Source organism: Balaenoptera borealis (assembly GCF_965194805.1).
Source record: "Balaenoptera borealis genome assembly, chromosome: 1".
Taxonomy (NCBI): Eukaryota; Metazoa; Chordata; class Mammalia; order Artiodactyla; family Balaenopteridae; genus Balaenoptera; species Balaenoptera borealis.
This window is the reverse complement of record NC_138860.1, coordinates 51,658,740-51,685,756: the sequence shown is the minus strand read 5'-3', so window position 1 is coordinate 51,685,756 and position 27,017 is coordinate 51,658,740. Positions and strand designations below refer to the sequence as shown.

Genomic DNA, 27,017 nt, shown 5'->3' with positions numbered 1-27,017 from the left:
GGAAGTCATCTTTGGGTTTTTGATACGGTAATAATGACCAACAAGAATTACTATAGGTTGTCCAAGCACTAATTTTAGCACAGTACACATGGTAATGACATTCATTTTTAACAATTCTGTGAGTCAGGTAATAGTGTTCTTATTTCATTTTCCATATGAGGAAACTGAGGCCCAGAGAGGTTAGCAGGCATTCAGACCCAGGCATTCTGAATCCAGAGCACATATTCTTAACCCCTCTGCTACAGAAGAGTTTATATTTAGAAAGAAGGTGAATTAAGTAGCTGTTTCTTAAGTGGAGACTTAGCAAGGAAAGGAAAGGAAAACTGTATGTAGATACTGATTAATGATATTACTTGTTGTTAGATTTTGTCTTAGTTGAGGACTCCCAATTGAACGTGAAAAAGAACAGTATTATGCTGTTGTGGGCAGTGGTGGCAGTGCAGGAGTAGGCTGGTTTTCTGAGGATAATAGGGATTTATTCATGTAATAAAAACTGGATGCCATTTGGTATTAGAGGTTTAGACTTCCTAGCTAGAAACACACAATGATAAGTGGAGAGATTTCTGAATGCTCTTTATTTTACTTATAATAATTGTCACTAACCATCAGGAGAGACTGCATTTATTTCTAGGGGGCAGCTAGTAAGAATGTAGCACAGTGCTCTAATGTCACCACCAGTTAACAAGAGGGCAGTATATCAGACTTACCCCAAGGTGAAAGTATGTGTGTTTTTAATTTTTTTTTTTTTTTGTACTAAAGGGTTGTAATTTTGGCTGAAGTTTAAAAGTTAAGCTTTATAAACTGGGTGTGTATAGTTGTGTGAGTCTGTGAGTGTGTAAGGTTAGCCTTGATTGCTCTAAAGTATGTAAAGGGACTTCAGTAAATGATCCGTTTGAGATTCTGTCTTTTTCTTGTGTTACCTTTAAGAGACGTTAATTATTTATTAATCCAATCTTTATTTGTATTAATGGTTAATTTAATGTCTCCCAAAGAGTTGACATGGACAGAATAGATGTGAGAATGCTGGGTTTTAGAAATTACCCCCAAATGTAGTGGCTTAAGACTAAATGATTTGTTTCTCATGACTATATAGGTCAACTGTGCCCAGCTGACTGGTTCTTCTGCCCACATGATATAGGCTGGAGTCAGATGGGCGGCTGTATTTAGCTGGGGCCTCAGCTGGAACTGGAATGCCCTTAATGGCTTCACTTCTGTGTCTGGCATTTAGCTGGAGTGGCCAGAATAACTAGGGGCTGGCCAGGTCTCCCATCATTCAGTAGCCTAGCCTGAGCTGCTTTACATAGTAGCTTGGCCCCAAATGGAAGCTGCTAGGTCTTTTAAGACACCTAGCACACAGCCACTTCCACAGCATTCTGTTGATCAAAGCAAGTTACAAAGATAGCCCAGATTCAGGGGAAGGAAAAATAGATTCCACCTCCCGATGGGAGGAATTGTTGGTGTCTGTCTTTGTAGACAGTCAACCAAAAACTCTTAATTAAATTCAGGTCTTACCTTTTATACTAACCAAACCTTCAGAGGTTTGCTGAGACCAACAGTGACCAAAGAAGAAGTTTGTGAAAGTGTCCTTGTAATTTCTACTCAGGATCAAGGGTGAGGAGATTGTGTGAGTAAACATGATAAGATATTTTACTAGTTATATAATAAATCCTACCCCCTTCACCATCTCCTTTGTTAATAGCCCTCTGCATAAAATGTTCATACGGAATGTTTTCTTCCGGTATTTGACACTCACAAAGCATGTTACATTCCCTTCATGTGGTAAGAACTTGATTTGACTGCTGAATTGGAAGCACAAAAAAAGAGTATTACTGAAGCCTTCACTTTAGTTGCTGTGAGCAGAAGTTGGGATTTCTTCTCCGTGACGTTCGGAGAAGTAGCGTGAGGTTGTCACTTGATCAGAGGGCGATTCAACGTGGCACTGCTACTGTTAAGGCTTGGAACCTCACTGGTGGCTTGTGGGAGTGTTGGGGTGAGGTCTTTGCATGTTCTCAGCAGCCACATGTATTGAATTTTATCAGCTGATGACTAACAGATCTCTGCACTGATGTGTATTTCTGTATGTGTTCCTCCAGACATCAGCCAGATTCTTGAACAGAGGATTCTAGTCTTTATACTAAGACTTCACCTTTTTCTGTGTGAACCTGTTTCTCCCAAAACAATTTTTAGTCATAAGTTTATCCTTATAAAACACTTATCAAATGTGTAGGATAGTGTGTGTGTGTGTGTGTGTGTGTGTGTGTGTGTGTGTGTGTGTGTGAGAGAGAGAGAGAGAGAGGAATGAAATATTAGCTTCCATATCAAGCCTCATTTCACTGATGGAGCTGAGTGTGAAACCAGAGTTCAGTATGAAAATTCCTTAATAAGCTTCTGCCTTCCAGAACTCCAGTCTGGGAATTTATACCAGCTTTTAGTGTGAAGACTTACATTTGCCCTGCGTTTTTATATTTAACATTTTTTGAGTTATGTTATTACCTTGAGATTGTTCTTTGAGGTAGGCTCTGTTTCACATAACCGAAACATTAAAATAAATGACCATAATATAACTGGACAATGTTACACTGTTGGAGGCATTTATACAGGAGGTGAGGGCATGAAATATAGCAGGCAGGCTCCTGGGAATGCAAGAGAAGTTTTCATGAATAACTTGGGATATACCCAGTGATCTTGCTTTCATTTTCTTAGTATCTGAAAAGAGGGATCCTCTTAGAAACCCAGTTTGCAGAGTGTGCATAGTATGCTGCTGTCTCCAGTAAGAAAAGAAGATAATACAGCATGGAAGCTCTGTCTTGGGTACCCTCCCCTCTCAAGCATACAGGAGAGAAGGGGATCATTGTAAATAGTAAAAGAGTCTGCCATTATTAGAGGATGGAATTATTCTGTATCATGCATCTAATACATTTTTCTGGAATAGGAGTCTTGCAAACTCATAGACTTTTTGTAAAAATTCCACTGAAACCTCTACATTGTCGATTTCTTGAATATCATTGTTCTTGCCCTGTAGGCTGAAGGAGTAGCAGCTTTCCAGCTAAAGGAATACCTCTTTCTGAACTGTCAGTACTTACTCAGAAAAAGAGACTGTACTCTGAAACTACCAACTAAATTGAGTAGAGTGTTGGTAGAGAAGTAGATTCCCAAAAAAAGGAGAGCTAATTAAGGACAGCCAACATTAAGGTGCCAGTTAATACACACTCATTTGATACCGAATACCACCGAGGAAATTAACAGCAGAGTCCTAAGATACTTGCCTAGCCTCATTTGCAGTGGTTTGTTCAGTTTAGGTGAACAATGCATCTACCCTTACTATGCTACGTACTGCAGGGAGTGCAAAGGTAGTTAAGATCACTAAGGAGCCAGGATTCTGAGAGGGGGATTGAGAACTACATACAAGAAGACACTGGATAAAGCAGAATGTACTTAAGTACTGGTCTAAAGATGAGAGAGGTTAGTTACTATAGAGTGTGAGGAGAGACCAGAAATGGCTTTGGAGATGGCCCTTCAAAGCTCAGTTAGGCTTTAAACAGGAGAAGATGGGAAGAAAAGATAAGAGCTAGAGGAATTTTGACAAGAGTTCCAGTGAGGAGTGACTTAGGGGACCATGTTTGTGGTGGAAGCTGACAAGTGATGAGTGAAGAGAATGAGAGAGATGCCTAGCAATGTAGATTGGCCGAAGTCATTTAGGGTAGGGCTTTACTGCCTTGCTAGGGGATTTATAGAACTCAAAAATGGTGTGTGATTAGAAATATGATTTTGCTGCATTATCTAGTCTGGATTGGAGGACGTGGAGGCCCAGAGGCAGTTCTTTTAGGGATCCAGTAGAAGGTGCTGAGCACTAAATGAAGTCGATGGCTGTGGGCATGACGGGCGGTTGTAGAGAACAGTGTCAAATTGCAACCTTACTTGTTCTACCAGGATGTGGTGACTAATCACAAACAAGAAAACTTGTTCAGCCCCTTCGTTCAACCTGCCCTCGCTACTAATCTGCAGCGGTAAATAGTGAAGTGAGGTAACAGTTGAACTCTTCAGTTCACTTAGTAGAAATTTCTGTCCTAGTTGAGTGGATGAATTATCTGCAGCCCTAAACTGATGAATGTGCTCTTCTGAGGCCCATCAGAAGGTAATGAGATTTCAAAATTGAAAAGCATACAGACTCAGTTTGTTTTGTCTGAATTTTGGAGCTACTAGAACTTCCTATTGCATTGGTGATTTAAAAAAAAAAAAGCCCTCACTCTCCCTAACCTTTGTGCCAAATGTTTAGATATAATTTGTTTATATAGCATAAGGGAGGAATTTCTTCATTCTAAATGAAATGAGCAGCATCATTAGAAGTTCACGGGTTAACCCGACTTTAGTCCTGAGGAGGGTTTTGTAGGAAGTGAAAATCTGTTCAGCTGACCCCTTTGTGCCAGAATTGTACCTCAGCAGGAGGTAGTTGCAGCTGGAGGTGCTGAGGAAATGATTGCTGACACAGGGAGATTTCCATGTTACCTTTTACCACTGCAGCCAGAGATGTGTACTGCTGAACAAATAATTGAAGAAGTTGTGTGGTTTAGGTCATGTTGGAACTAGCAAAAATCTCTGAAATCTGCTCTTCTAGCATTGCTGTTATCAGTAATCGCAGGGAACTGTTTTACTGAGTTTCACACCAAACTTGATACCATCACAATTACATTTTGGATGTACTTGAGTTGCCTGTGTTTCAGCTAATAGTGTTATGTACTCCCTGGGAGATGATAATGCAACAAAACAGGTGGCTGGAGATAATTAGAATTTGAATGTGACTCTCGCTTTCCCATCTTTATGAAAATGAATGGGAAGAGAGGTCAATCACCACGAATAAACTGCATGTCAGCAAGCTCTGAGCAAGGTGCTGCCCTTAGAACACACTGTTGCTCTAGTAGACTGTTCTTGGATGTGTTTCCAGCTGTTATTAGGGGAGCAGTCTCCAGTTTGGGTGGGAGTGTCTCAGCCTGAATCGTTTGTCCTATCTTTTGTATTGGTTTTATTTCTTCAATTAATGGTTTGAGTTGTTAAATGAACTGGAGAGTGAAGCAACACCCTGTTATCTTCTTGTCATCTTTGTCTTAGCCCAGTGCAGTGCTGCCTGTAGGCATGTAGCAAAGTAAGCTTGTGCATGTTTTTAAATGGCCCTGTGGAGTGGAAAGCAACCTGTCAGCATGCAAATGAGGCTGAATTGTATGTTCTTGACACCCTTGCAAAAATCTTGTATTTGGAATCTTTTAGCTTCAGAATTGACCAGAGGGTGGTGCGCCCCACACCGGAAGCAGCACTTCTTTATGTCTGTAGCATCAGTATCTCTGTTACGTGCCTGACCAGTCCAGATTTCGTAGTGTTGCTCTAGTATCAGGTTTCATTAGTTTTCTGGTCATGTTCTACTAATAGCCAGATGGTGTAGGGATATGTTTTTCCTTTACTTAATTTATCCAGATTTGATTATCCATATTTTACAGGGTTTTTAATTTTGAAAAATAATTAGTAGAAGACTGATTAAGTAGAGATACATATCTGGGTGTTTGTCGTATTTAAATACATGAATAGCAGATATGACATGTCCAGGATTGCTAGGTATTTGAATTTGGAGAGGGAGTTATTACTCTCCTCTGTACGCTCTTTGGCATTTTTAGGAGTTCCTGTCTTATAACGTGTCATAAAACTTATATTTGGAGGAGATAACTGAAAAGTTACCAAATACTGGTGGTTTTGGATATTCAGAAGTCCTTTATGGATTTTGAAAGCTAAAAATGAAAGTTAAGGAGTTATGCCTATCTTAATGTTTTACTTTTTTGTGCTTTTTCCTATTGTTTTGGTTTCTAGGAATTGGTAGCCATCCAAATGGCTCCTAGATGGCTCTGCACCCTATTAAAACGGTAGTATTTGCTTTTAAATTTTCAGTGTACCTGGTTCTTAACTATTAGGTCCTTCCTTGGACCAGTTCATTTTAAATTATTGGGTCTTCTCGGGCATAGGATTAGCAAGGCTAAAATGGTGAGTAATATATTTGAGGCTTGCAAAAGATTCAGGGGTGGAAGGACAGAATTTCTGATTGAATTGTGCTTTATACTTGGGCTTGCAGGAATTGTGGGAGGCACCTCAGTGAAGAAATGGACCAGTGTGTATAATCATGGAATCTCCTTGCTGACAATCACCACCTGCTCTCCTTGATAAGTGAGAGAGAGTAGTCAGGGGAGAAGGAAAAGAGGTCAACATGAAGCTAAAGCAGCGAGTCGTGCTGTTAGCAATTCTCCTTGTCATCTTTATCTTCACCAAAGTTTTCCTGATTGACAACTTAGATACGTCAGCTGCCAACCGGGAGGACCAGAGGGCCTTTCACCGAATGATGGCTGGCTTGCGGGTAGAGCTGGTGTCCAAGCTGGACCACACCTTGCAGTCTCCCTGGGAGATTGCAGCCCAGTGGGTGGTTCCCCGGGAAGTGTACCCTGAAGAGACACCAGAGCTGGGGGCAATCATGCATGCCATGGCCACCAAGAAAATCATTAAAGCTGATGTAGGTTATAAAGGGACACAACTGAAAGCCTTACTGATACTTGAAGGAGGACAGAAAGTTGTCTTCAAACCTAAGCGGTAAGTCTTCATCTTGAAGTTATCTGTGCTATTTAGTTGTAACTTGGTATTTATATGAGTGCTCATCTCCCTCTCTTGGTATTCTCTTCAGTAAAATGGGAAGGAGAGACTAGAAGATCTCTGAAGTCTCTTCTAGCTCTTAATGTTCCATGATTCTTTGAGTAAGGGAAATTTATAGGAATATGTTTTGGTTCAATATTAGATGGCACATTTTACAATTAGAGCTATCCTTGATTCTGAAATTTGTCAGGTATCTACTATGTGCCAGATGTTAGAGATACAAAATGAATTGGTTAGGAAATAAGCAACTTGCCACCATAAGTGTACAATTAAAGACTGGGCAACCACATGTCAGGGACACTGTGGAGTAGGAGTTGCCCAGAGTTGGAGTAGGTTTTGGATGGGTGACTTAAGTCCTTTTTAGCACTAAAGCCGTGATTCTTTCACTTGAGCTTTGGTTTTGTTTTAATTAATAGGCTTTATTTTATTTTTTAAGCAATTTTAGGTTTACAGAAAAATCAAGGGGAAAGTACAGAAAGTTCCTGTGTACCCCCTCCCCTCTCTTCCCCAGTCTCTCCAGTTATTAACATCTTCCATCAAATTAGTACATTTGTTACAGTTGATGAGCCAATATTAATTTATTAACTAAAGTCCATAATTTACATTAAGTTCACTCTTCATGCTGTACATTCTGTGAGAGTTTTAATAAACTTATAATGACAAGTATTCACCATTACAGTATCATACAGAATAGCTTCCCTGGCCTCAGCGTCCCCTGTGTTCTATCTATTCATCCTTCCCTTCCTCCCCCTGAACCCCTGGCAACCCCTAATCTTTCTACTGTCTCCATGGTTTTGCCTTTTCCAGAACGCCATATAGTCGGAATCATACCTTTTGTAACCTTTTCAGATTGGCTTCTCTCTGTGTCTTAAGGTTCCTCCATGTCTTTTTGTGGCTTGATAGCTTTTTTTTTTTTTTTTTTGCTAAATAATATTCCATTGTATAGCTGTATCACAGTTTGTTTATCCATTCACCTACTCAAGGTCATCTTGGTTGCTTCCAAGTTTTGGCAGTTATGAATAAAGCTGCTATAAACATTCATGTGCAGGATTTGTGTAGATGTAAGTTCTTAGCTCATTTGGGTAAATACCAAGGAGCACAATTGCTGGATCATATGGTAAGAGAATGTTTAATTTTGTAGGAAACTGCCAGTCTGTCTTCCAAAGTAGCTGTACCGTTTTACATTCCCATCAGCAGCGAATGAGAGTTCTTGTTATTCCACATCCTCAACAGCATTTGGTGTTGTCAGTGTTTTGGATTTTGGTCATTCTAATATGTGTGTAGTGATATCTCGTTGTTGTTTCTTTTACCTGTTTTAAGCAGAGAACTGGGCCATTTTAGTTGCCTCAGTCCAAATTTGAACTAGAGAGGGCTAGATCATATGTTGTTAGACAGTGATCCCTTTGGACTTTTCTAAGGATCTACAGAGATAATTCGTGTGGCCATTCTATAGTATAATTAATTTTTTTAAAGTTTTCTGTTTGTATATGAATTTGAAATAGGTTAACATGATGGTGATTTATATTCTTTTGACAGGAATTAGTTACTAGTGGGTTTTCTCAAAATTTTTAATGTCTAAAATTTTCTGTGTACTAAACATTTTTTTCATTCCTCAGTAGAGCTTTTGAGAAAATTATAACGCATAACTTTGGGTCTCTTGCTGGAGTGGGAGAAGAAATATGGGGTGAAGGGGTGCAAAAACCAACTGTGACCAGAGTAGTTGGCTTAGCTCCCTTCATGACCCATATATCAGTAGATAATAGGCAAGCAGAGAGCTAATATTATTGGAATTCCAGAAGTGGAAGGGATCTGCATTTGCCTGGAACTGGGAAGTATGGTGTGTGGAAGATGTGGAAATTAGGAAAGTTTTAAAATGCAGTACACTTTTGGAGAATAGAAAGTCTGATTGTCAGGTAATGAGGAAAAAGCATAGTTATGTGGGCCTTGGATCTAATTTCTGTTGCATACACACCATTTGCCAGGCATTACACTAAGTACTTTTGTATCTGTTAATGCTTTTAACCTTCATCACGACTGTGGGCAGTTACAGTTCTTATTTCCAGAGTAAGAAACTGAGACTTAGAAAGAATAACTTGAGAAAGAATAACTTGACAAGATCACCCTGCAGTAACTAATGGAGCTGTCAGAGTGTGAGCAACTTGTGTTCTGCCACACACGTGTGATTCTCTTAAATTTGTTTGCCTTCCTGTAAGAGAGATAACATGGATCACCCATCATCAAAAATTTGCTACTTTCCTTTTGAAATATGATCTTTGACCCCTTGATTTGTAGCCTGAGAGATTGCAGCATAAGCAGAGTGATGGAAAGAAGACAAACTAAAAACAAAAATTAAATTCATGTAAAAAGAGATGAGTTGCAGGCATTTTGTGTTTAAATAAAAGGATACCCTCTCCACACCCACTATTTGTACACTAAGAATTGAAGGTGAGATGGGACAGCAGGAAGTGTTAGAAGGCAGATATTACTGATGGTGTGCAACATTAGTATTAGTCCAGGTGCTTTGCAGATAGGACTGGGGTATTCAGACAAAGCATAACTGGAGGGAGGAAGAGGCCAGACTGGTGACTAGTGGACGTGGCAGCAGATAAATGCATAAGCTAACCTTAGTCACTGTTGCTTTATCTCATATCTCTTACTACCACTGCAGCCTTCCCATTACTTTCCTCTTCCAGACCATCCTGAAATCCACTTTCATTCTTCTCCCAAATACCCATATAATCACTGTGCTCCCCAACTTTAAAACATCCAGGGATTCCCATTGCTCACCAGACAAAACCCAGCCTGCACAGCCTAGTGACCAGCCCCTCACAGCCTGGTCCTCCTCTCTACACCCAGCTCTTTATTCCTGTCAGTGCGGCCCCTTCCTCCCCCATCACCTTCTGAAGAGCCCTTGTCTACGCCCAGCTCCACAGATGCTCATGCCCCACCTCCCGCAAGCTGTCAAGCCCCTGCAGTAGGTGATAGCGCTCTAGTCACTGCACACACTGACCTGGGCTGATTACACCTGGCACTCTCCTGGGGTGGGGAAAGTGGGTGCACATTTAAGTGCTTGTAGAAATTGACTCCAGCCCCCAGACACCCAGCAAATTGCTATTCTGACCCTGCGGGCCTCTGAGACTATATAGTCCCAGTGTAAGTGCAAATTAATGTTCTTGGTCACATTCTGATGTCCTTCACCAGAAGGATAGGAGTGATTTATTGGCAGTTACTGTATGAATTTTGCTGCTCTGTCAGTGACTTAAGATGGATTGCTGTGTTGAGAGGAGGATCTAAGACCTTTCTGCTAAATCGAGACGTGCACCTTTCTTTAACAGCCGCTTGTGGTTCAGCATTTCTGGAGCCTGGTTGTCCATGTCCTCCTGCCAGAGATGGAAGATTTGTATAGTATATGAAATATATAGGAATACAGTGATGCCTTTATTTGCACATTTTTCTTTATTACATTATTATAAAAGTGATTTTTTTCAGTATATTGGGTTGGCCAAAAAGTTAATGGGGCTTTAAGTAAGAAAAGACATTTTTCACTTTCACGAAGATCTTTATTGAACAACGTGTTCACTAACTGAACGAACTTTTTGGCCAACCCAATAGCTGTATTCTTTCTGGAAGTAAATTGATTTTCACAGGCAAAAACTGCAGTTACGGTGGGAAAGGAACAAGACGGCAAGGGCCTGGGGGTGGGTAGAAGTCAGTGACTGATCTTAGGAAGTGCTGAAAGGGACCTTGGAGATCAGCTAGTCCAACTACTCATTTTACAGCTGGGGAAAATGAGATCCAGAGTTCTGACTTTCCGTATTTCTCATAACCAAGGCATGAACTAAGGATTCAGACCTTTGGACTCCAATGCAGTTCTTTCATTTTGATTCTTCTTCCTTTCCCTTTTCCTTCCCTCCCTGTTTCTCCAGCCTACTCCCAAAGTTCCTGGATTTTTCTAGGGTTTTACATTTCACTCAAAGCAGCCTTTCCATGTACTGGAAAGTTTTCTAATGTTTCACTAAAGGAGTGGACTGCACATCTCTACAAATCTTCCTGTGGCTCCTCTGGAGTCCTGAGAAATAAGGTATTCAAGGACTGTCACCCAGCTTTATGGACAGCCTGCAGCTGTAGTGGAGAGAGAAGTGCTTGAATAGTGTCAGCTTTTGCTGCAGTCCTGTTTAAAAACTGAGACTTTTAATTTGGAGGTAACAGGTGTAATCCTTGGCAGCCTAAATGATGCTTTGACAATAGAAACAAAAAAATACGTTTGAGTATATTGACCATGCTAAGAAGAAACTGGTGTCCAACCAGGTGGTTTTGCATGACTGTCTTCTAACATAAATGTTTCATCACTTTGATTTGAAAATGTGTTTGGTGGACATGGTTTTACTTTGTATTCTGTGGTCATTTATGTTGAAGGTCACTACCTTGTATAGTACCGTTTCTCACTTCCCCATGGCCTTTTCAGCATTGGAGATCCAAGTGTCCTTAGTGGGGTGGCTCCTCTTCACGTCATTCTCAACTTATTTCTGTCTTGAAAAGCCTGATAGGTCTCCTTTTGATTCAGGAAATGCAGGTGAACAGTAGAGGTCATAGGTGAATTGTGTCTAGTTCTTCCCATTAACAGGGAAGGCAAATGTACCTTTGCCTCCTTGTTAACAAAAACAGAGGCATATCTGGACCATTTTTTTCCCCAAGAAATTTAAACTTCTCTAATAAGCCTTGCCATAGCCATTCTGGTAAGCCTTGCCATATTTTCCTTTTACTTCAGCTTAGTCTAATAAACATTTCAGTAGACATTTATTAAGCACCAACTGTAGGCTTAACACTGTGCTGAAGATACAAAGATGGTCCTCACCTTCCAGAAAAGTACCTTACAGTTTTACTTAAGCTACATTGAAAGTCTTTTAGAGGGGTAAAAATAACATCTGTGTTTTATTCATAGAATGATTGCAGAGGTAGATGTATAATTCTAGTTTTCTTCTCCACTTCATCTTCACCACATCAACCAGTGATCTATGCTAATCCATGACTGTTCTCAGGATTGACAGAGAAGTTTTCTAGAGCAAAATCAGGCTTGCAAATTTCTATTCTGCCTCTTGTGCTGTCGCCTCTGGTACTGACATAATTCATGTCTGCATCTGTGCTTCCCATTCACTCTGCAGGTATAACCGAGACTATGTGGTAGAAGGGGAACCATATGCTGGTTATGATAGACACAATGCAGAGGTAGCAGCCTTTCATTTGGACAGGTATGTGTAATCACAGTGGGTTACATTCGTTTTGTTTCCTTTTGGAAATATCTTGGAGAGGACTTGTGGACTCCTTTCAAAGGAATGTAATAAAAAAAATGAAATCTAATAACTTTAACTTGTTACCTACTTTAGATAACTGATTAATTCCATTAAATTTGTATGAGTTCCTCATTATTTGGGTGGTACTAGGAATACCAAAGTAAATGTCTTAACTCCAGGCTTTTTTAGGTCATTTCATTCTGTTATGCCCTCTCTCATTAGCATGAGTGAAGATGTTCTTGGTAAATAAAATGGCAGGAAGAAGGCCAGAGTTTGAATTCAAGTCCCTAAATTGAACTGGCCATTAATTGGGCCTGGCAGTCCTGATTTTTGTTTTGTTTTGATCTTGTTTTAAATAATACTCACTTATCCTCATATGCTAGAAACATATAGCATGACATATATGTGAATTTTATTGTCCTTTATACAAAATATGCACAGCTTCAATAACCAGGATAATTCTAAGAGAAAAATAGATGCGAATTCTAAATGTATAAGTTAACTAGGAAAATTAATACTTTTTTAGCAAGTTACTAGTCAGGATCCTTGTAACTGAATTGTCTAGTACCCCAGTTGCTCCTCTGATCAGCTCTTTAATCAGGGCATATTGGTAGACTTTAAAAGAAATTATTCACAATATTTTTGAAATGAATCTATAAGGAAACCAGAAGAAAATAAAGATGAATTTTTGTCTTTTTTCTGGATTAGGAAGGATTTTCTAAGCATAAAAGCAATAATTTAAAAATCACAAAGAAAAAACTCAATAGATTCAACTAAATTAAAAACAAATTAACTCATATGTCAAGAAACATCAAACAAAATTTGAAAGCAAACAAACTTAGGAGGAAAATACTTGAATCTAATATAATCTAAGCATTAATAACCTTAATATATAAATGTTTAGAAAATCTTATACATGCTCTAAAACGCTAGTAGAAAATGGTCTAAGAACACAGTTGGTTGAATAGAAATTATTGATTGCTAATAAATATGACAGAGGGAGTTCATCTTCACCAGTAATAAAAAAAAAATCCAGGGAATTCCCTTGTGGTCCAGTGGTTCAGACTCCGCACTGTCACTGCTGTGGGCCAGGGTTCAGTCCCTGGTCAGGGAACTAAGATCCCACAAGCCACGCAGTGTGGCCAAAACAAACAAAAAAATCCAACTGAAACAATGGGATACTATTTTCTCCTACTGAAAATAGCAAAGATTAGAAAAAAGATAATACTTTATTGGCAGGAATACATTGACATTTGTATACTGCTTCTGTCATTGTTAATTGGTTCAGTCATTCTTTTAAGAACTCCGGCATTATGTATCAAAAACCTTAATGTTCATACCCTTTGAATGAGTAACTACCTTTTTATGCAAACATCCCAGATACTTCTAGGAAGTACCCTAGAGAATCAGAAATTCAAAGATACATATACCAAGATCTTAGCTAGTAGCATTTTCAGTAGTGAAAATATGGAAGCAATCTAAACATCTATTGAAAGGGAAGAATTAAATAAATGTTTGTTCACAATACCATGAATTTTCACTGCCTCTTCTAAGGCCTAGTGGGAAGGAGTTGGATAAATCCTACTCATCACTTAATTGCACATTAGAATCAGTCTTTCCAAGACCTCATTTGTTTCCTTATTTTCTTCATCCCTAAACCCCTTCCTGTTTCCCTGTTGATGGACACCAGCAGTTCATGAAGATCTTTTTCCCATATCCATACCAATATTTTATATTATCCAACATACTAATTTTAGTTAATCTAATATATGTAGAGTGGTATCTCATTATTATTTTATATTCCCCCAATTATGGGCAGAGATTAGTACCTCCTTTTCACAGCACAACACCTGTTTGTTAACTTAGAGTGAAGTGGTCTTTGTATAGAAATTATTACTTTTGATGTTAATTAAATATAATCATGTTTCTATTTATTTATTTATTTATTTTTGTGGCCTCGCCACACAGCATGCGGGATCCTAGTTCCCTGACCAGCGATCTAATCTGTGCCCCTTGCAGTGGAAGCACCAAGTATTAACCACTGGACTGCCAGGGAAGTCCCTATAATGTTTCAATTTATCACCTGTGCTTTGGGGGTCTTGTATTTTAAAGCCCTTCCCTCCCTCAAAGTCTGAAAGATATTCTCTGGCCAGTCCCCCTACCCCTTTTGTTAACTGCCCCATCCAAGCTCAGGTGCCACTGGACATGGCTTCCCAGCACTAAGTGGCTGCTGTTCTTTGAAGGTCTGACAACAGTCAATGGGGAGAAAAAAATACTTCCCCACTTTTTTTCCCACCTTATACTTTTCTGCTCTGGGTTGCTATTTCTCCATTACATTAGGATTTAACCACCTCCTCTGGCCTCAGGAAGTTCTCTCATTTTTTATGTTATTTTGACATCTATTGATCTCCTTTTGTGGCTTTTCTAAAAATGAGTTTAGGACAGAGTCAGTCAGCAGCCCTGAACAATGGATTATTTATTGCACAGTCATTTTTTTTTTTAACATCTTTGTTGGAGTATAATTGCTTTACAATGGTGTGTTAGTTTCTGCTTTATAACAAAATGAATCAGTTATACATATACATATGCCCCATATGCACAGTCATTTTTAAAGGCTTTTTTAATAACATGAGAAAAGGCTCATGATACAATGGTGAGTGAAAAGCAGGAGACAGAAGTGCATATAGCATAATCTCAATTGTGTATATACACACAAAGAGTGAGTATGTGTTTATATATACATGTGAAGGAAAAAATGGTCTTATGCCGAAATGGTAGTAGTTACTTCTCGGTTGTGGAATTATGGATGATTTTAATTTTCTTCCATAAATTTCTGTGTGTTCCAAATCCTGCCCCTCCAACTTTTCTTCAGCGAGTGTATATTTTTTAGCCAGAAAATTTCCTTTTTTAAAAAAAATGATGGTGCTCAACGATAAGGTTGGACTTCTAGACCATTAGAAGTATCTTCAAATGTATCTATATTTAAGTTGTCCTATGAGTTTATCCTTTTAGATTAATCTGTATAGTTTTCTGTCAGTGTTTTATGTAAAGGTTTGAAGCCCTGTATGGGTTTAAGCCCAATTTTTTTTTAATGCTTTGTTAAATTTTAAAATTTTATTATGAAAAATTTCTAACAGACGTAGAAAAAATAGTATAGTGAACCCATATACCCACTCCCTAGGTTTAACAATTGCTCACGTTTTGCTAGATTTGTCTTACATAAATTATTTACATCTTGATATTAAATTCATAAATGTATGTACGCTAAAAAATACTTACCAGCAATCAGCAATACCTTTACACACCTAACATGATTAACCATTATTTTTAAGACTACTGTTTAGGGAATTCCCCGGCAGTCCTGTGCTTAGTGGTTAAGACTCCACGCTCTCACTGCCAGGGGCCCAGTTCGATCCCTGGTTGGGGAACTAATATCCCACAAGCTGCACAACGCAGCCAAAAAAAAAAAAAAAGACTACTGTTTAAAATATATCCACAAAGATTTTTCTCTTCTGTTCAACCTTCCAAACCAGGATTCTGGGTTTCCGCCGAGCCCCCTTGGTGGTTGGCAGATTTGTTAATCTGCGGACAGAGATCAAGCCTGTTGCCACGGAGCAGCTCTTGAGCACCTTCCTAACCATAGGTAAGGAGGTTATAGAGGACGTTTAGGTAAGGGAATAGTTAATAAATTAAATGGGGCATCATTGAGCAAGCTGGCTCATGACTTTTAGGAACTGAAGAACTCAAGAGACTACAAAAGCAAATCAGGCAACTTGTTCTCAGATTACTGGGGGAAATAGATCTAAAGGTGGATGGCAGGAAATTGAAAGTTTTCCCTAATGCACGCTTTGTGTGTCTGTGAAGTAGGAAGTGAGGTCATTTACGATAGTGTAATTAGGGGATAACTTTATTTCCTTCTGCTTGATCTTAAACTAAATCTCAAACTCAAAATTTGGTCTAAATCAGTTATTGTCTGTGTATCATTGCCTTGGTGGTTTTTTTCATACTCCTGTACTTTCTTGGGAACTGTTTCCTGTCTCCTGAGAATTGAGCAAACCTTAAGGCAACTCGATAAGAGGGTCAGAAATTCCCTTGTAGGGTTGCCCTTGGGCCTGGAAGATCACCACTGCCTCCTCCTACTCTGCAAAGGTTAGCCTATGTAACTCTTTGTGTGTGGAACTGACTGCCATCCCTCTGGCCTCTGTTCTCCATTGTCACACTCTGAGGTAAGGGGTCTGGGCTAGAATTCTCACTCCTGTTCTCCTTGCAGACATAGTGAGAATGGGAGGAATTCAGAGGTGCTGTGGTCTCTTGTCTGAGCCTCTTCAGGGTGCCATTTTCAATGACACAGTACTCTGCGTTGATATGACTGTTGAAATAGACATTGCAAGATGAACTTCAACTTGCTTTGCCAGAGCGAATGGATTTACATTTATAATGAGGTGAAACTGAATATTTAAAGCACTTTTGACAGATTCACCATTCAGAATTTAAACTTATCAGGCTAGGGCTCTGCTGTTCTTACAAATAACCAAAAGCATACAGTGTCACTGATTTGTTTCATATATTTTCTAATCACTTCTGCTTGTCCAATTTTATGCTTAGGCAAACATGCATTCCTGATGGATGAGAAGAATAGGCCCGCTATCTAGAGACTCATAGAAGGTTAACTCTCATATATTGTGCAAGGTGCGGGGGAAGGGAGAGGCCAGAAAAAGGTTTGTAGAGGAGGTTATTAACACTTGGGCTGAGTATTGAAGAATCCGTAGACGCTACCCAGGCAGCAAAGAGGGAAGGGCATTGGGCAAAATAACAGGAAGTATAATGGAAATGAGGGCACAAAGACCTGAAAGTACAAAGGACTGGTACATTTAGAGAAAAGCTTCTGGATACACTCTACAGCATAGGGCAGTGTCTTAGTTTGGCTGCTATAACAAGATATCATGGACTGTGTGGCTTAAACAATGGGGATTTATTTTTCACAGTTCTGGATACTGGAAGTCCAAGATCAGGGTGCCACCATGGTTGGGTTCTGGTGAAAGCCCTCTTTGTGATTCACAGGCAGCAGTCTTCTTCCTGTATCCTCACATTGCAGAGAAAGAATGAAAGAGGAATCATCTCTGTCATGTCTCTTCTTATAAAGGCACTAATCCCATCATGAGGACTCCTCCCCAAAATCCCACCTCCAAATACCACCATATGGGGGCTTCACCGTGTGAATTCTAGGGAGTCATGAACATTCAGTCCATAGCAGGCAGGTAGAGGGATTGGCTGGAGATAGGTTTTAAATAATGAGCTGACCTTAGCACAATTTTTAAAATGTATTACTAGATAACTTGGTATAATGATAACTAAATTTTGTATAGCCCTTGCAACTTGACAAAGCACTTTCACACAGTTACCTTATTTAATCCTCTTGACAAAAGAGTGCAATAAGTAGGGGAGATTTATCCACATTTCAGACCTGAGAAAGAGGTTTAAAAGAGTTAAATGACTTTCCCAAAGTCACAAAGCTACTAACTGTTAGCCAGGATTCAAACCCAGATTTTGAGACTAAAATATTTGATCTGCTTATATTCTTCTACATTCATTCATTTATTTATTGAACAAAATTTTGTTTCACTCTGTGTGGCAGGCTCTGAACTAGGTGTTGAATATACAAAAATGAATGACACCTTCCTGCCTTCAAGGAGCTTTATCTAGTGGTGGGGGAGCCAGACATATACAGAGGGCCTGTGGGAATGTGAAGGGGAAGAGGAGGGGGTCTAGAAGTTAGGGCTGGAGTGATAGTTTCAACCAAGTCTTAGAGGGAGAATAGCAATCCTGCAGGAAGATACAGTGGGAAAGAACACCCTAGGTTTGGAAAAGGACTCTTTAACCTTTTTTTGTGCAAGTGACTCCTTTGGCAGTCTAGAGAAGTTTCTGGATCCTTTCTCAAAATAATGTTTTTAAATACATAGACTTATAAACAAAACTAATAATATTGAAGTATATATTTTTTAACCTAAAATTACAAAAAGCTAATTTGTGATAGAGTAACATGTGCTTCGTTATTTACACATTAAATAACAAGATTTAGAGTGATCTAGTAACTACCATAATTTCGGACCATAAATATAAATGATACTTTGCAGTATCTGCAACAATGCTAATATATGAAAATTTTATTGATTTCTTCTGTTGAGAAAGTTACAGGTAACGCTAATACTATGGTTTGCTGCCTACCATCATAACTGAAGGAGATGCTAAGTTTCAGGTAGAAGTTAGTGAAAATAAAAATGTAATTTTGTTTCCATCCAGTTCACAGGCTCCCTGAGTTAACCCTGTTCTAGGTGGAGGACAGAGCAGAGACAACAGTGACAAGAAGTGAGAGAAGAGCATGGCAAGCTCAGGAGACTGTGTAGTTGAGCTGAAGTAAAGATTTTCTCCTTAGGCACTGGGAGGCCATGGAAAAGAGTTTGAATGTGGAAAGATCAGATTTGAGTTTTAGAAAACTAATTGTAGCAGCGTTGTGGAGGATGAATTGGGAAGGGCAAGCTGAGATGAGAGCCCTTGGGGGCTGTTGTAGTAAATGCACATGCAGTGAGTCCAAACTAAAACCTGGACATCTAGGGGATACTCAAGAATTGGAATGGAAGGAATTTGGTGAACATTTGGGCTGAGTGAGACAATTGAGAGAGAGGAAAAAGTTAAAAATGACTCCTAAATTTCTGGATTGGATGACTAAGTGTATAATGAAGCTGTTAGCTATCTTAGGAATATATAGAAAGGAGCAGACTTAGGGAGATGGAGCAGAGGAAGATAATGAATTTAATTTTGGATATTTTGTTTCCTTGTGTAAAATAATAAATAGATATATTGGTTTCTGTCCCCAGTTCCTGACACACAGCTCCTAAAACCCTTGTAAATTCCTAAGTGATAGGAACACTAGGAGCATATCTTATTCTATTGAGGTGATTCTGGGTTGGTTCCTGGATGCCTCCTGGATGGAAGCTGTTCACCAGAAAGACCAAGCCATAATTAGAAGCTTGGAATTTTCAGCCCCGTACCCTTGCCCCTTCTCCAGAGAGGGGAGAGGAGCTGGAAATAACTGATCATGGCTGGAGTTACTAATTGATCTTGCCTACGTAAGGAAGCCTCTATAAAAATTCCGATAGTACGGGGTTCGAGGAACTTTACTGGTTGGTGAACCAAAAGTTTCCACGTGCCACCATGCCAGGCCCCAAACTCCGCAAAGACAGAAGCTTCTTTGTTCAGGACCTTGACCTATGTATCTCTTCATCGGCTCTTGGTTGATGTCCTTTGTAATAAACCAGTAATCTAGGGAGTAAACTGGTTTCCCGAGACCTGTGAGCCGCCCTAGCAAATTTTTTTTTTATTGAGGTATAATTGTACAACATTATGTTAGTTTCAGATGTACAGCATAATGATTCAGTGTTTGTACATATTGTGAAATGATCACCACAATAAGTCTAGTTAACAAACATCACCATATATAGGTACAGAATTTTTTTTTTTCTCGTGAGGAGAACTTTTGAGATTTGTTCACTTAGCAACTTTCAAATATGCAGTACAGTATTATTTACCATAGTCACCATCCTGATGACTTATTTTATAACTGGACGTTTGTACCTTTTGACTCCCTTCACCCATTTCTCCCACCCCCCGACCCCCCAGCCTCTGGCAACCACCCATCTGTTCTCAGTATCTGTGAGCTTGGGTTTGTTTTGTTTCGTTTTGTTTTAGATTCTGTAAGTGAGATCATACAGTAGTTCTCTTTCTCTGACTTATTTCACTTAGTGTAATGCCCTCAAGGGCCATCAGTGTTGTTGCAAATGGCAAGATTTTATTCTTTTTTATGGCTGAGTAATATTCCATTGTATATATACCACATTTTTTTTCGTTATCCATTCATACATTGATGAGTACTTAGGTTGTTTCCATACCTTGGATATTGTAAATAGTACTGCAGTGAATATGGGGGTGCAGATATCTTTTTGATTTAGTGTTTTTGTTTTCTTCAGATAAATACCTAGAAGTAGAATTGCTGGATCATATGGCAGTTCTATTTTTAATTTTTTGAGGAACCTCCATACTGTTTTCCACAGTGGCTGCACCAATTTACGTTCCCACCAGTGATGCACAAGGGTTCCCTTTTCTCCGCAGCCTTACCAACACTGGTTATTTCTTGTCTCTTTGATGATAGCCATTCTAACAGGTATGAGGTGATGTCTCATTGTGGTTTGATTTACATTTCCCTTGTGATTAGTGATGTTGAGCACCTTTTCATGTATCTGTTGGCCACTTGTATGTCTTCTTTGGAAAAATGTCTATTCAGGTCTTCTGCTCATTTTTTAATAGGATTATTTTTTTGCTATTGAGTTGTATGTGTTCTTTATATATTTTGGATACTAACTGCTTATCAGATATACGATTTGTAAATATTTTCTCCCATTCAGTAGGTTGTCTTGTTTTGTTGATGGTTTCCTTTGCTGTGCAGAAGCTTTTTGGTTTGATGTAGTCCCACTTGTTTATTTTTGCTTTTGTTGCCTTTGCTTTTGGTGTTAAATCCAAAAAATAATTGCCAAGACCAATGTCAAGGAACTCACCGCATATGTTTTCTTCTAGGAGTTTTATGGTGTCAGGTCTTAAGTTCAAGTCTTTAATCCATTTTGAGTTAATTTTTGTATATGTTATAAAATAGTTGTCCAGTTTCATTCTTTTGCATGTGACTGCCCAGTTTTCCCAACACCATTTATTGAAGAGACTGTCCTCTCCCTGTTGTATATTCTTTACCCTAGCAAATTAATCAAACCCAAACAGGGGCTCATAGGAACCTCTAATTTATAGCCAGCTGGTCAGAAGCACAGGTGACAACCTGTACTTGCAATTGGCATCTGAAGTGGAGGGCAGTCCTATGGGACTGAGCCCTTAACCTGTGGAGTCTGATGCTATCTCCGGGTAGATAGTGTCAGAATTAAGTTAAATTTTAGGACACCCAGCTGGTGTCCAACAATTGCTTGGTGGTGGGGGAAAACCCACACACAGTGAAACTGGGTGCAGAATCTCATCTTGACAGGAACATCCAGGAGTAAATGTTGACTAGTTATTTCAGAGCTAAAATCTGTAGCTTAGGCAAGAAGTGTGGGCTGGAGCTATAGATTTTATTATCATATGTGGTAGTTCATCCAAGGACAGCATGGAGATCGAGGTCATCAGAAAACCAGTTTTAAAAGTTTGGCGCATCCAGGAAATAGTGAAAGATTCAGAGCCTCAGGTTCATGGCTATAAAACCGGAATATTGAGGTCTGGAAAGGTAGATTGGAACCAGATTATTCATAATTAATAGTTGGCATTGATTGGTCTCTGACAATGTGTCAGGCACTGTGCTGAGCATTACTGGGGATTGTCTCTTTCACTCTTCACAACCCAAGGGCGGAAGAACTGTTATATTATCTCCGTTTTACAGAGGGAGCTTAGATAGGTGAAATTACATGCCCAACATCTTGCAGTCTAATGACTATTTAGAGTCTATATTTTGATCCCACAAACCTGACCTTAGATTGCACTTTTAGCCAGTACACCTGACTCCATTCGGTTATAAAGGGTCTTATTTACCAAACTCAGAAGTTTGGATTTTGTCACATAGGCAACAGGTTTCCTACACCAAGCAATGTTTTGTTTTGTTTTGTTTTTTTATGTTTTTTGAATCAGTAATACATTCCCACAACTCACAATTTTTAAAAAATACCGAAAGGACTACAGTGAAAAGCTTTCCTCTCATCCGACCATTCCTTCTCCCTCCTCCTAGTGGTAATCTCTATTAGTAATTTCTTTATGTCCTTTTTGTATGAAATATGAATATATATTTTTATTTAACTCTACTATTTTATACAACATATGTCATACTGTACATACTACTGCATCTTATTCTTTTATGTAATACATCTTGGAAATCTTTCTATTATCTCATGTAAAGAGTTTCTTCTTTTTTTTTTTTATTTTAACCAGCTACAGCATGCTCCATTGCATGGATCTACCATAATTCATTTAACCAGGCCCTTGTTGGACATAAAAGTTCCAGTATTTTGTTTTTACAACCACTGTTGCCCAAAATTACCCTGTACATATTTTATTTCATACATGATCAAATATATCCAGAAGTGGAAGTGCTGAGTCAAAGGGCACATACATTTTTACATAGATGTTTAATCAGTTTACATTCTCAGCAGTGATGTATGAGAATGCCTCTTCCCCCCTAGCCTCAACAGCAACGTATTATCAAACTTCGGGTTTTGTTTGTTTCACATGTAGCATCTTTTTATTTGTTTAAGAGCCATTTGTAGTTTGTCTTTGCATATCCTTTGCTCATTTTTTTAAAATAAATTTATGTATTTATTTATTTATTTTTGGCTGCGCTCGGTCTTTATTGCTACGAGCGGGCTTTCTCTAGCTGCAGCGAACGGGGACCACTCTTTGTTGGGGTGCGCAGGCTTCTCATTGTGGCAGCTTCTCTTGTTGTGGAGCACGGGCTCTAGAGCACCAGCTCTAGAGTAGTTGTGGCGCATGGGCTTAGTTGCTCCATGGGATGTGGGATCTTCCCGGACCAGGGCTCGAACCCATGTCCCCTGCATTGGCAGGTGGATTCTTAACCACCGCACCACCCGGGAAGTCCCCTTTGCTCATTTTTAGCTTTGTCATTGGTCCTGTCGATTTACAGGAGCTCATACATAAGAAGGATAATAGCCCTTTGTGATATGAGATATAAATATTTTCCCCAACTCTTTAATTTCTTTTGACTTTGCTTATAGTTTTTTGTTTTGTTTTGTTTTGTTTTTGGGGGGGTTTTTTTGCCTTACAGAAACTTTTTGTTTTTAATGTAATCAGTCCATCTTTTCTGATAGATTTTCTGATTTTGAATCATAGTTAGCCTTGCTCACTCCAACATAATGGAGGAATTCTGCTTTTTTTCTTTTCTTTTAGTACCTTTATAGTTTTATTTTTTGCATTTAAGTTTTTGATATTGTTGGAATTTATTCTGGTATATGTAATGAAGTATGGCTCCACTGTTGTTGGGTTTTTTTTCCCAGATGGCTATCATTTGTCCCAATAGCATTTGTTAAAGAGTCTCTTGTTTTTCCCTGTAGTAAATTTTCTTTATTTAGTTTCTTTATTTAGCTTTAGTTTCTGGACTTTTTGTTCTGCTCCATTGGACATTAAATCTGTTTATGAGCTGGTCTATAATGTTGTTGTTGTTGTTTAATATTTATTTTATTTATTTATTTTGGCTGCTCTGGGTCTTCGTTGCGGCACTCAGGATCTTTCTGGCGGCATGCGGACTCTCAGTTGCGGCATGCAGACTCTTAGTTGCAGCATGCATGTGGGATCTGGTTCCCCGACCAGGGATTGAACCCGCGGCCCCTGCATTGGGAGTGCGGAGTCTTACCTACCGGACCACCGGGGAAGTCTCCTATAATGTTTTAATTATTGAGGCATTATACTATGTTTTGATATCTGATAGGTCTAGTCCCCTCTCTTTGCAGTTATTTTAACAATTTTCTAGCAGTTCTTATTTATTTTTTCTTATGACCTTTAAAATTGTCATACCTAGTTACCCTCTAAAAGATCCGTTGGTATTTCTGATGGATCAAGTTAAACTTACAAGTTTATATTTTTATAATTAAAAAATAAATGTGGTATATCTTCCAATTAGTGTTCAAATCTTCTTTACCTAGAAAAGTTTGTAAAGTAATGGAGAGTGATAGAATCAGCTTTGTGGGTGGGTATATAGTGGATTAGTTTCTATTTAGTGTGTACTATGCCAGAGGTTGGAAATACTAAAAAGTTTGAGTGCTGTTTGTCTCTTCAAGGACACATATACATGAGAACATAAACTATCATTAAAGGAGTATGTGAGGTTTTCTGGGTGTAGGGAATTAGCTCATTTGATGGCTATTATTTCGTAGAGGTGGAGGGCAAAGAAAGCATTACTTACCTTAACTTTTTATTTTGAAATAATTTTAGATATACATGAAAGTTGCAGAAACGATCCAGAATCCTCCAGATTCCTCAATTGTTAACACTTCTGAATCATTTGAGAACAGGTTGCAGACATGAATATCCATTACAGCATTATATGCTCCCTTAAGACTTCAGTGAGTATATCCCAACTACCACAACACTCTCCTACACAACAACATTCAACCATCAAAATCAAGAGGTGAACATTGATCCAATATCACTGTCTAATCCATAGATCCTATTCAGATTTTGCCACTTGTCCATGTAATGGCCTATGTACATCCAGGATTCAATCTAGGATATTGTATTCAGTTGCATTCACTTGTCATGTCTTTTTAGCATCCATCAGGCTGAAACAATTCCTCACTCGTCCTGTTTTTCAAGACCTTGACATTTTTGAAGAGTGCAGGCCAGTTACTTTCTAGAATATTTCTTAGTTTACGTTTGTCTGATGTTTCTTCATGATTTAAAAACTTTGGTGGAAATGCTAGCAAAGTGCTATTGTTCACTTCTCAGTGCATCATATCCGGAGGCACGTGATGTTGGTCCCATTGCTGGTGATGTTAACTCATCACTTGATTAAGATGGTGAGTGTCTGCAAGGTTTCTCCAGTATTTTATACTTACTAATAAGTAATTACTGAGTACTTTGTAGGGAGAAACTCAAAACTATATAAATATTCTATCCTCATCAAACTTTTGTCCACCAGTTTTAGAATTCATTGATAATTCTTACCCGAATCAGTTACTACTGTGATAGTTGCCAAATGGTGATTTGCTAATTCTGTCATTTCTTCTAGACTTACTGGTTGCCATTCTTTTGATGAGTAGAACTCCCGGCCCTGCCCCACTTTTGTTTACTTATTTATTTATTTATATCACTATGAACACGTAGACTCTTAATTTACTCAGTTACAATTTGTTACTGTTATTATTTGATGCTCAAACTATCCCAGATTTGGCCAGTGGGAGCCCCTACAAACTGTCTCTTGTGTCATTTGGAATGTCCCCGTCATTCTCTGAGTGCCTCCTTACAGCTGGCATAGCAATATGACCCAGGCTCATCTTGTACTTTCCCTGCTCCTGCTCTAGGGGTCATCTGTTTCTCCAAGGAGCCCTGGTTCCTTTTAATACAGTATTAAAATGACATTTAGAAACTGATATGTGAGTGTGTTCATTACTACCTGAGTGTTATTGTTTCCAGGTTTTCTAGAGGGGCAAAATATGTATATATATACATGTGTATGTATATATATGCATACATATACACACACAAACATTTGTACTTTCTTTTATATCTGTGTTTTAAAACCATCAATTCAAACCAGTATCTCCAATTCTAATTCAACACTGCAGGATTTACTCTGGCCTTCTCTCTTTTTATATGTTAAACTCCCTTCTCCATCTATGAGAAACCTGGTTCCCATTATCCTCAGTCTGTTTACTCATTTGCTCTAGACCCCACTCCCCACTCCGTATGTAACCAAAGTCCTGGTCCATGGCTTGGCCTTGTACATGCCCTCTCTCCCTCCCCTGGGCATTCTGGCCAAAATGTCAGTCCTGCTGAAGAAGAAGAGGACATTACTTAAAGTGAGTTCAGAAAGATACTTGTGACAGTAGTTGACTTCTGGGAGAGATTGGGTAGAAGGGACAGAGAGGGAAAGGGGGACTTAACTTTTTCGTATATATCCTTTTGTACCTTTTGAATTTTTTTACACCATGTGCTTTTATTTCCTATACAGAAAATAAATAAAGATTTAAAAATAAGCTCAGGATCTTTGTTTTCACACAGAGCTGCTCTCTTCTGCATTGTTTGGGGAGAATTTGGAGTCATCCTTTTTCTGTAAGTGTATTTGGTTCCATTCTCTCCTTTAGGAAATAATACTTGTTTCTATGGGAAATGTTATTATTGCCGAGAAACAGAGCCAGCCTGTGCTGATGGAGACACGATGGAGGGGTCTGTCACGCTTTGGCTTCCAGATGTGTGGCCTCTACAGAAACACCGACACCCATGGGGCAGGACTTACCGAGAGGGCAAATTAGCCAGGTAAATGCTCCTGTGAGCCACTACTTCATTCTCTCCTGCGCCTGGTCAGGTGCCAACCCTGTGTAGGAGCCAGGGTTCTGTCCAAGACTAAAAAGGACTATGGGGGGTTCAGGGGGAAACCTGCTAGTCAGGGACTCTCTCTTCTCTGTGTTTTAAACATTGTTATGTGTGGTGCTGGCACTCAGTAAACAACCCTGGTGTTGCTGCTTCCCTCCAGGTGGGAGTATGATGAGAGCTACTGTGACGCTGTGAAGAAAACATCCCCTTATGACTCCGGCCCTCGCCTCTTGGACATCATTGATACAGCTGTCTTTGATTACCTGATTGGCAATGCTGACCGCCATCACTACGAGAGTTTTCAAGACGATGAAGGCGCTAGTATGCTCATCCTTCTCGATAATGCCAAAAGGTAGGACCAGCAGGACTCTCCTTGTCAGTTAGGGGTCCTGTGTAGACAAGAAGAATGCTTTCTAGGGTACCCTGGAAAACCTCCAGAGCAGGCTCAACAGAAGGCATCCTTCTTGTTTCCACTCGGAGTCTTTGCCATTGGCACCCATCCTTCCAACTTGTTCAGAGTTTGTACTCCTTTCACCTTCAGGGATCTGAGGACTTTAAAAAAGTGGAAAACTCACTTTTTTCAAAGAGTCAAAGAGTATGATTCTCTTCACAGACAACTGGAAATCAGGTCTTCTATTTATTGCTACTTACATCATTCTTTCTTGACTAGGATGTTTAGAATCTTGAGAAATACATAGTTAACGGAACATGAAATTTAGTTGTTGTTAAATTATTCTATCCAAAGGTTCATACAGTTTAAAAAATTAGTTTATTTGATAGGATGTTTTTGCTATTTTTATGGCAGTTTAGGCCCAGATTTTTTCTATTATGAGTAGGAGAGCAGTTAGTTGCTTAGTGATTGTATATAAAGACAAGTTACTTTTATCTTGAATAAGACAATTTTATTAATTTTGAATAAAT

The 27,017-nt window shown here is 39.1% G+C and overlaps 1 protein-coding gene across 3 annotated transcripts in view; it reads left to right on the top strand.

The window, feature by feature from the left end:
* Window positions 1-27,017, top strand: part of FAM20B (FAM20B glycosaminoglycan xylosylkinase) — a 48,439-nt gene that overhangs the window by 6,110 nt on the left and 15,312 nt on the right. For all 3 annotated transcript variants that reach the window (XM_082393354.1, XM_082393355.1, XM_082393353.1), the window contains exons 2-6: window positions 6,113-6,621; window positions 11,844-11,930; window positions 15,506-15,615; window positions 25,868-26,039; window positions 26,257-26,448. In XM_082393354.1, coding sequence (XP_082249480.1) covers window positions 6,245-6,621; window positions 11,844-11,930; window positions 15,506-15,615; window positions 25,868-26,039; window positions 26,257-26,448 — 938 coding nt within the window. In that variant the 5' untranslated portion in view covers window positions 6,113-6,244. The remainder of the gene's footprint in view (window positions 1-6,112; window positions 6,622-11,843; window positions 11,931-15,505; window positions 15,616-25,867; window positions 26,040-26,256; window positions 26,449-27,017) is intronic.